Below are 9,326 nucleotides of genomic sequence, written 5' to 3' on the forward strand. Positions count from 1 at the left end.
GTTTAATTGTTGTCAATCCTTTTTTTTGACAATGCAGTTCCTTGAATTTACTTACTGTAAATTCTAAATCCGGGGGATTTAAAAAACCTGGAGAATTGACCGATGAAAATATTGATATATTTTTATTTGTTGGGGAAAAGGCCAAATTTACCTATGTACTATTGAAAATAGTCTATATACATTTACATTCCACTATACATGCCGTTTAAATTTTACCCTTACCATTAACAAAGTAATTAGAAAATATCCTTATTTTGCATGGAAGGGCATATTGAAAATAGTCTATATTTGCACTCCACTATATTTTTCATTTTGAGTTTTACGCTTACCATTACCAAAGTAATTAAAAGATACCCTTATTTTAAAAGGAAGTGCACATTAAAAATAATTTAAATTTACCTTTCATTATACTTTTTGTGTAGTAGTTGATAATTAAACCATGTTGTGCAAACAAAAAAGCAAAGCCGTGACATGCGATGCAAATTATGATTACAGTTTAATTGACAATTCATATAAAAGTCTTGATTACAAATTTGCAGCTGTAATTCCATATGCTTAACACTACTTTTCAAGTCACTTACTTTTCCATAATTTTGTTAGTCAAATTACACTATCATTTGCTTAAGCTTTATTGGTTCTAATCCTATACTTTCTTTCACCTTTTTTTCAGTTTTTACCAATTTGATTTGCCAGCTTTATGTTTGATGTAAAAGTTCTTGGAAAAAAGAAAAAGGAAAAAGAGAATAAATAAGAAAAGTCAAGCCTTTTATTTCATGAAAATTGAGGAAAAATTGTTCGTGTGGATTGTAACATTTTCAAGATGTTTTTAAACTTGTCTTTTCACGTTATTGAAACGGTTGAAAAAGCATATATATATGCTTCTAGTCAAAGTTCCCAATCAAAAATGAAAGTATTTGGTAGATTAGGAATGTAATGCATACTAATTTGGTGAAGGGAGAAAACCTAAACAAAAATTTTTCCTTTATATTGGTGACTTTATTATTTAATTGCAACTCTTGTCATTCCACAAAACTTTCTTTTTGGGTATAATTAATATACCAATAGAAAATATTGAAAACTTTTCAGTCGAGAATAATAAAACTTTAAAAATAGTCTTCTGCTAAAATAAGCATAACAGAAACAACATAGATGGTAAAAAGTTATATAAACAACCCTAACTTGTTTGAGAGAGACATAGTTATTGTAATTACTAGTTAATTTGGATTTCTATCCTTCCTGTTTAGCTTCTGTTTTTTTTTAATGCTTCTCATTTAGAGAACAGGGATATTTTCCTAATGTAACTCTATTTCGGCTTGGTTGTTTATTATATATTTGTTGCCTTAAAAAAAATAGATGCTACTAGACTTGAGCATAAATATGGTTCGGGGAACAAGCCCATTAAATATTGGTGGCGTTTGTTTTAAATGGCCAAAAAAATAATTGGAAACTTCTTTTCAAATATTTGAATTTTTTTAGCTTTGCAAAAACTGAAAAGCACTTCTAACGTAGCTCAATAATAAAAGAAAAACACTTTTCTCAAGTTGTATTTGGTGGAAAGAATTATGTTTTTTAACACTTTCTAAAAAAGAACACCTTACTTGTGTTTGATAAAATTAACACAAAAAAAAAAAGTGTCACATGAGATAAGGTTGAAGAAAGAACTGCTCCCTCCGGTCCACAATAACTTATTGTCAATAAGTGACCAATTTATTCTTTTATTTTGGCCTAAAAATAAGTATCCATTTATATAATCAAGAAAAACTTCAATTTGTTTTTCCAAAGTTGAAAATTGAATAATCAACGCCACCAGCCATAAAAAATATAAATTCAAATCAGTTTTTATTTGACGGAAAAACTAAAAAAGAAATTAACAAGCAATTACAGGATCGACGTTAACATAATGACAAGACTCTTCTTGCCTGAGAGCTAGTCTTAAAAATGCCTAAAAAGAATAGGAGGAAACAAATGGGAATGGTTGTTGGGACAATGATTAAATATTGTAAAAAACTCCAGTGCTAATTCACAACACTTGCGTGTTCTTAAGCATTCCATTAAAATTGATCCGACTGAACAAACATTACTAACCACCACAAAATTTTGGACCTCATTTCCAGAAAAATCTTGGCCTATTAACGTTTTGCAGGTTTTTTTCTTCAAGTTATACGATAGAAAGATGCCCAGTTCTTCTTTCTTTTTTTGGGTTGGGTTGGGTTGGGGGGGGGGGGGGGGATGGATCATACCTTATCTCCAAAATAGTGTGCAAGATAAATAGACTCAACTGTATAATTTGAAGATCATACACTACAATAGAGCTCAAAAGATGACAAAAGTTCAATCAAGAATTAGTATCAGGTGGTTGATCAAAAGGCTTGTTAGAGCTTCCTTGTTCCATTTTAATCTGTCCTCCATCTATCATTACAGAACCTGAATTGCCACCCTGATAAAACACATTCAATGAGAAAATTGTTAGGACTATGCAACTTGTTTTCCATTTATAAATGCACAGATAATGCTCTAAACCTTCAAGCTTGTTGATTCAGCAAATGTCGACTCTACTTCTCTTAGGCGCTCCTCTGTTTTCATATCTTCCTGATAATTTGAATGAAAACAAACTATTAGTATTTGCAGCTCCATATGGTATCAGTAAACAAAATGATCGACAAGGATTAAGCAGGAATAAAGAAGACATCTCATTTAAGATCTTTAATTTTCACATATTAACAAGGATTTTTGACTCAGTCCTGCAAAATATAATGTCATATCAAGAACGCTACAGACTCGCAGCAGAACGAATGTGGACATTTCATGAGGTGTAAGGATCATAATTTGGAGGTTCAGAATGACCTAAGAGGGACGAAAATGTAAATGAAAGAAGAGGAATTTCAGAAGTAGGGCGCCTTCAAGAACTGGTAAAGACTCTACTGCAGAAATTGGAAGCCAAGCTGCTAATTTCTCCTACATAATTGTCCAAAAAACTGAAAGAACAGCAAAGCTAGCAACTAATATGAAAACTAAAAACATCAACTTAAACAAGATCTTGGACTACTTTTGACCAAGGAGTTGCTTGAAAAGCTTTAAGTTTCCAGGTGAACAACCAGTTCTAACCAATTAACGGCGATTAGAATCGTTAGTAAACTACCATAAACCTTTCTTCATCCATAAAATAAAATCTATAATCAATACAAAGGAAAGAAGGAAAAGAAGATAGCACCACAAAAAAGGTTTTTGAGCCAAAACTGATACTCCGTAATAGCTAAAGGAACATGTTCTCGTTATTGATTTATGGAACAGCAGATAAACTCATTTCAATTCCATTACTATAAGTTTTTGATCATCAAGACACCATAGGAACCTTGTAAAGATGTACAAGGCCATTTTTGCTCTTTTGTCTTGTAATTATATTTTCCTCTTAGCACTATCTGTGCTAATGATTTATAATATTGTTACCTTACTCACAAGAAGTATTGATCATCCTTCATTTTCATGGAAAGAACATGAGAGAAAAAAGTATATAGTTCAACGGAAATAGAACTTCCTCATGTTTAAATCCGCCGAAAATAAGTCATGAGGTCCTCTACTGACAAGCATAAGAAATTGCTACATGTAACCCCCTACCTCAGATGCAGTTACTTATCCCCCCATACTGATCTAACCAAAAGCATTTCCCACTATACTTCAAGATGATATTGACTTGAGGCCTGAGGGTAATGCAAATTCAAAAATGAACAGCATGCCTAGCCACAAGTAGCAGTTTGTTTTATTAGAGTATCTAAAGTGGGAATCCATCAACATCAAGGAGATAATGTGTAGCTCATTAGAAATACAGAAAAAAAAAAACTACATTAACGCCTGTACAGAAAAAACAGACACCAAAATGAATCATTCACATGTATCACAAAAAAGATGATCACATCTAAATCTTGTTTCAAATACAAAGTAAAGGCTGATGCATACCGCGCCTTTTCCTTCAGGTTCAACATTTTCCCTCCTCACTCTGCTAGGAATGGGCTTACTGTATGAAAGTAACATGGCATGAATGAATCAACATTTTCATAATAAGCAAGATAGCAGGGTGCAGGTTGAAGAACAAACATATCCCCATCCAGATGAATAAAATAAGAAAAGTAAAAGTACCGGTCTTCGTCATTTGTGTCAGAATCAGGATCCCATCTTGAATCTGCATCCTCCTGATCTTCATCAGCCTGAATGTTGCAAAAAGTCATCATCTTTTAATGGAAAAATCAAATATACATTTTTTTCTGGAATCGCAGAAATCTCCTGTGGGATTCTAGCCCGAGTCGAGTTGGCGCACAAGTTCAAAATCCTCGGGAGTACGGGTCCAGCCCTCTACTCTCAACTTAAATACCAGGCTTTCTCCGCGGTAGGGTTTGAACCGTGCTGTGAGCTTAGCCCACACATCACGTGTTGCATACTTACCATTGAACCAAAGCCCGGGGGAAAATCCAACTCTTCTCAACGGCAGAAATATGAAAGCCTATCATACATAGGGCAGGTTTATCTTTGCATCTCTCAAAGTGGTACATGAATTGCTAAATGTAGAAAAAGTAGATTTCTTTTTATAAGGTAAGTAATGTAGAGAGTGGCAGATATGGAAACAACGAGTAGCTCGGATCCAATGATTTTGTCTTAATTTATCAGTGTGGTTTAAGGAGCCTAGTCTTGGCCACTGAAACTCAAACACCTAGTAGAAACTGGTAATTCTTCGAAGAGCAATGCTATGGAAATGAAAGCAAACCTCAGGTAATTCGGTATCTGGTGGTCGCTCCTGGAACTGTACACTTGGGGCATGCTGAAGTGTTGAAAGATTATCAAGCAGCTTTGATCTTATATCTTCTAAAATCTGACGAGAATTTTTGTTCTCCATGTTACTTGGAGCAACATGCAGGGTATAGTCTGGACCAAAATATTCATAATATTCATGTGGCGGCATCTTATCTTCAAGCTCTATACCTAATGCAACTCCTGTCTGCTCAAACACAGAAGTACGATTAATAAACATAAGAAAATTACAAGAAGCATTACAATGTACAATCAACTGTTCAGATTATTCTTTTAAAGAAAAGGTCCAATAGGGTTCCCGTGGTATCCTAGAATATGATATTCTCCACTACATGGTCAAGCCATCCGTTTTCTAGTACCTTATAAGTCCTTCACACTCTCTCTCCCCCCACCCCCAAGAAAAACAAAAAAAAAATTGTGTGTGCATGTTTTGGGCAGGAGGTAGAGTTAGAGTGATCCAAAAGTCCACTTGGCACATGTTATAAAATGTTCTATTTTATAACATTTCCCTCCCTCCTCCCTCCTTTTTTGTGTGCACATTATTTTGGCAGTAGGAGGTAGAGTTACAGTGATTCAAAAGTCCACCTGATACATAAAATAAGAACTCCTCAAAAGAAGTCCATTTTCCTAAAGCACAAACATCTACCATTTTCACAGTAGTCTCTTTTTTAACTTTCTATAGCAAGAAACTAAAAGAATACCCCCCCCCCCCCTCCACATGTTACCCACTTCTACTACCAAACAACAAGCATTTTCAATTCAATTCTCAATAATAGACATTTGATTTAAACAGAAAGAGAATAACATTCATTTTTCCCTTTTTGGTAGGTTACTTCATTTCAAAACATATTCAATTTGAACTTCAAAATGCCATATGAAAGAAGAAAATCAGCCTGATTCAATCATCGTTTTGCAGATGTATGCGCAAATTGATAGTGTGATTCACTTGCTTACTTCGTAACACCAGCAACGAGCAACATTACGTATTGTGTAGCCTCCTCCACCAAGCAACAGCAGAGGCACATTGAAAGACCTCATGTATTTGACACATTCTGCATGTCCTTTAATAGAGAGATTAAAGCAGCCTAGCCTATCCCCAGATAAGGAATCTGCACCGCATTGTAAGACCACAGCACCAGGCTTGAAAACTTCCATCACTTTGCCCATTATCGGCTTAAAGAGGGACTGATAGCTCTCATCATCAATTCCATCATCTAGTGGAACATTAAGAGAGTAGTATTTTCCCTTTCCAAATCCAATATCACGTACATCCCCTGTACCGGGAAAGTAATCTCCAAATTTATGAAAGGAAACTGTCATGACCCTATCTGTGGTATAAAAAGCCTCCTCCACACCATCACCGTGATGGATATCAATATCCACATACAAAACTCTCTGCAACAATAACATAAACAAGACAAGTTAGCAATGCAGAACTCATACGGCTTGGGAACGTAAATGTGCTTGTTAATGTGTTGGATGCATGCATATGTATTCATGGTTAGTTAATAACTGTAAAGCTACTAACACCATGTTGTTTCATTGATAATTTTAAAGCTACTAGCACCATGTTATACAGTTATAGTGGTGTTAAACTGAAATGGCAGGAAGAGTGGAAGTAAGAGATGAGAGGTTAATGTCATTTCCTTCATATTGTTAGGATGCATGGGGTAGGAATTGTAGACCCTCATCATTAGCACACAAATTTATCCTACCCTTGACTGTAGCACATAAATTTATTTTCTGCCCCTTCCTATCATACCAGGAAATTACGGGGACAGTAAACACCTCGTTTTGAACCAATAAGTCTGTCTCCCCATGTGAAGTTTCATCGGAGATGGAACTTTCAGATGGGCAAGAAACTGAAACCATCGTTAGTGATACAGATTTTATTTGTTGCCTAAGAAGATTTGTGAATATGTCCTTTATACGCCAAAGCAATCAGCAAGGAGTCTAGACTAGAACTTGTATATTTTATGTATCTCTAGCTCATGGAGACTACCATCCAGAAATAATTTGATAGCTGGGCAACCAAAAAATGCTTTCAAAAACTAAACATTGTCAATATAATTAGTACTCTACTTTAACAATAAAGAAGCACACTTCAATGAATATTTCAACTAAAGAGAGAACAGAATAAAATGACAGAATATGATGCTGTTAGCAATCTAATCCTCTGTATAGTGCCATTAGATACGTAGAACCAGGAAAAGCTAAAATGAGAGTATACTTGGTGCATTGCCTCATCTTGCATTTACTGCCATTATGAGGATAATGTGTAAAAGGTGAAATTCACTTTTTGGGGGCCATCTCTTGGTAAATGGGATGATCAAATTGAATATATTATTTTATCTCCTTACATGCAATTATAAAATGGATACAACCCGCATACTTATACATAGGCTGCTTTTAAAGCAACGAGATTGAAGGATGACTTCATGACTCCATTTCATAGATTCCTGGGTCATAATTCGACGGAGGGATACCTAAGCCAATGAGACTTATTGAGACATGTTATTGTAATTTCCTGAAGACTACTTGACAAAATGGCCTTTTCATTGGATGGTTGGCAGCTGATCATCACAACCCCACAAGAGAGCTTGGTGACAAGAAGTTGATGTGTAAAAAGTAAATCAACAGTGAGAAAATGTGAAAAATGTGTGCTAACCGATATTTATAAAACTTTAAATCACTCAAACAACCTCCATTCCCCAAAGTGAGTAAGGACAGACAGTTATAAAGCCAACCTCATGGACTTTGAGTAGCTCCAAAATGGCAAGCACAATGTCGTTCACATAGCAGAAACCAGAAGCTTCACATTTCTTGGCATGATGTAATCCACCAGCCCAATTTACGGCAATATCACAGTGTCCATGGTTTAACTTAACTGCCCCACCAACAGAACCTCCAGCATAGGTTTGACAGAAGGAATAAAGACCATCAAAAACTGGACAGTCTTCCCCGACATTGAACCTCTTCAGCTGCCTCAGCTGATCTTGTTGTGTCTCAGGGGTTATGCTTCTCAAGAAAGCAACATAATCATCAGCATGAAACCGGCAAAGATCCTTATCTCTAGCGGGATTTGGCTTCAGAACATTCATATGTTGTAATAGACCATAGTGGGCAAGAAGAGCATGTGTCATACGGATTCTATGCGGCTTCATCGGGTGGCCTTGTCCATAATAGTAATTGCCAACTTCAGGATCATAGAAATAACTCACTTTTCTCTTCTTACCATCTGCACCAGATGGTAAGGAGTTTCCTCCAGTATCCATGGCCCAAGCTATAAACCAGCACGGCTAAACCTACACAGAACTCGAAAGAACGGGAAGGAGGAAAATCAGCAATAGAAAGTTAAATCTCAAGACAGATTGACAACCAGGAAAGGAGGTTGACGTAAATTCCTAGACTTAGATCTTTTCTTTTAGAATAAAGAGCATAAATTCTCAAAAAATTTATAAGGCATCATTTGATATGGACACCCAAAGAGAACAGAAGTAGACACCACTGTAGGCAAATGCTAGAGACGAACATAATACAACTTCTTCGCCTCAACCCCAAACTAGTTCAGAAATTAGCCAACAATAAGCTTCAAACATATACATAACATGAAACCCCCCCCCCCCCCCCAAATCCACTCAAAAAAAGCTAAAAATAATAATTTATAGTAGTCTTAGAGTACTAAAGTTCACAACTTTTGATAGAAACCTATAGACAGCAAGATTCAACAATATGCAAGCATGACCCCCCCCCCCCCCTCCAAACCCACCAAAATAGAAAGTAAAAACATAAATGTTTTAGTAGTCTTAGAGTAGGGTAGGGTAGCCTGGTACACAAATCATCTCGCATTAACGCATGGTCCGGGGAAGGGCCGCATCCCAAGGGGTGTGATGTAGGCGGCCTAACCTGATGCAGACATCTGTGGCTGATTCCACTGCTCGAACCCTTGATCTATAGGTCACACGGGAGACAACTTTACCGTTGCTCCAAACTTTTTAGTAGTCTTAGTCTATTAGAGTACTTAAAGTAATCTTCACAAGGTAGGGGTAAGGTCTACAATTCTACATAGACACTACACTCCCTAGACCGCACTTGTGGGACTACAGTGGGTTTATTGTTATTGTTGTTGTTAGAGTACTTAAAGTTCAATAGAACACACAAGCAGCAAGATTCAGAAAAAATCATCAGACCCATGAATACTGCTTTTACTATATCAAATTAACCAACACAAATTTAAAAAAAAAATGAAAAACACTCATATTCCCACTTATTTTTATGTAAAAATCTTCAGCTACATGACCCATATAAAAGCAAAATGCAAGAACCAAATAACCAATCATGGCCAAGACCAAATTTTAGCTCAAATACCCAATAACAAAATGGTCTCCAGCTAACCTATTTCCTCAAAAAAAATGTACAATCAAAACACAAGTAAAAGCATTTAAACGAACTTCTTTTACTTTTTTTTTTCTTACTCAGTTGTTAATTGAACTGCACATAAGAATTTAGGGTCAAGCAAAAACAAA

The 9,326-nt window shown here is 35.8% G+C and overlaps 1 protein-coding gene across 1 annotated transcript in view; it reads right to left on the bottom strand.

Moving 5' to 3' along the window:
- Positions 1 to 2,241: 2,241 nt before the first annotated feature.
- Positions 2,242 to 9,326, bottom strand: part of LOC109239421 (histone deacetylase 19) — a 7,248-nt gene continuing 163 nt past the window's right edge. The window contains exons 2-8 of the mRNA XM_019405987.1: positions 7,548 to 8,105; positions 5,755 to 6,195; positions 4,757 to 4,987; positions 4,135 to 4,202; positions 3,955 to 4,012; positions 2,521 to 2,589; positions 2,242 to 2,437 (exon numbers count right to left, since the gene is read on the bottom strand). Of these exons, the coding sequence (XP_019261532.1) occupies positions 2,336 to 2,437; positions 2,521 to 2,589; positions 3,955 to 4,012; positions 4,135 to 4,202; positions 4,757 to 4,987; positions 5,755 to 6,195; positions 7,548 to 8,075 (1,497 nt within the window). The 5' untranslated portion in view covers positions 8,076 to 8,105 and the 3' untranslated portion in view covers positions 2,242 to 2,335. The remainder of the gene's footprint in view (positions 2,438 to 2,520; positions 2,590 to 3,954; positions 4,013 to 4,134; positions 4,203 to 4,756; positions 4,988 to 5,754; positions 6,196 to 7,547; positions 8,106 to 9,326) is intronic.

This window comes from Nicotiana attenuata, unplaced genomic scaffold (assembly GCF_001879085.1).
Source record: "Nicotiana attenuata strain UT unplaced genomic scaffold, NIATTr2, whole genome shotgun sequence".
Lineage (NCBI taxonomy): Eukaryota > Viridiplantae > Streptophyta > Magnoliopsida > Solanales > Solanaceae > Nicotiana > Nicotiana attenuata.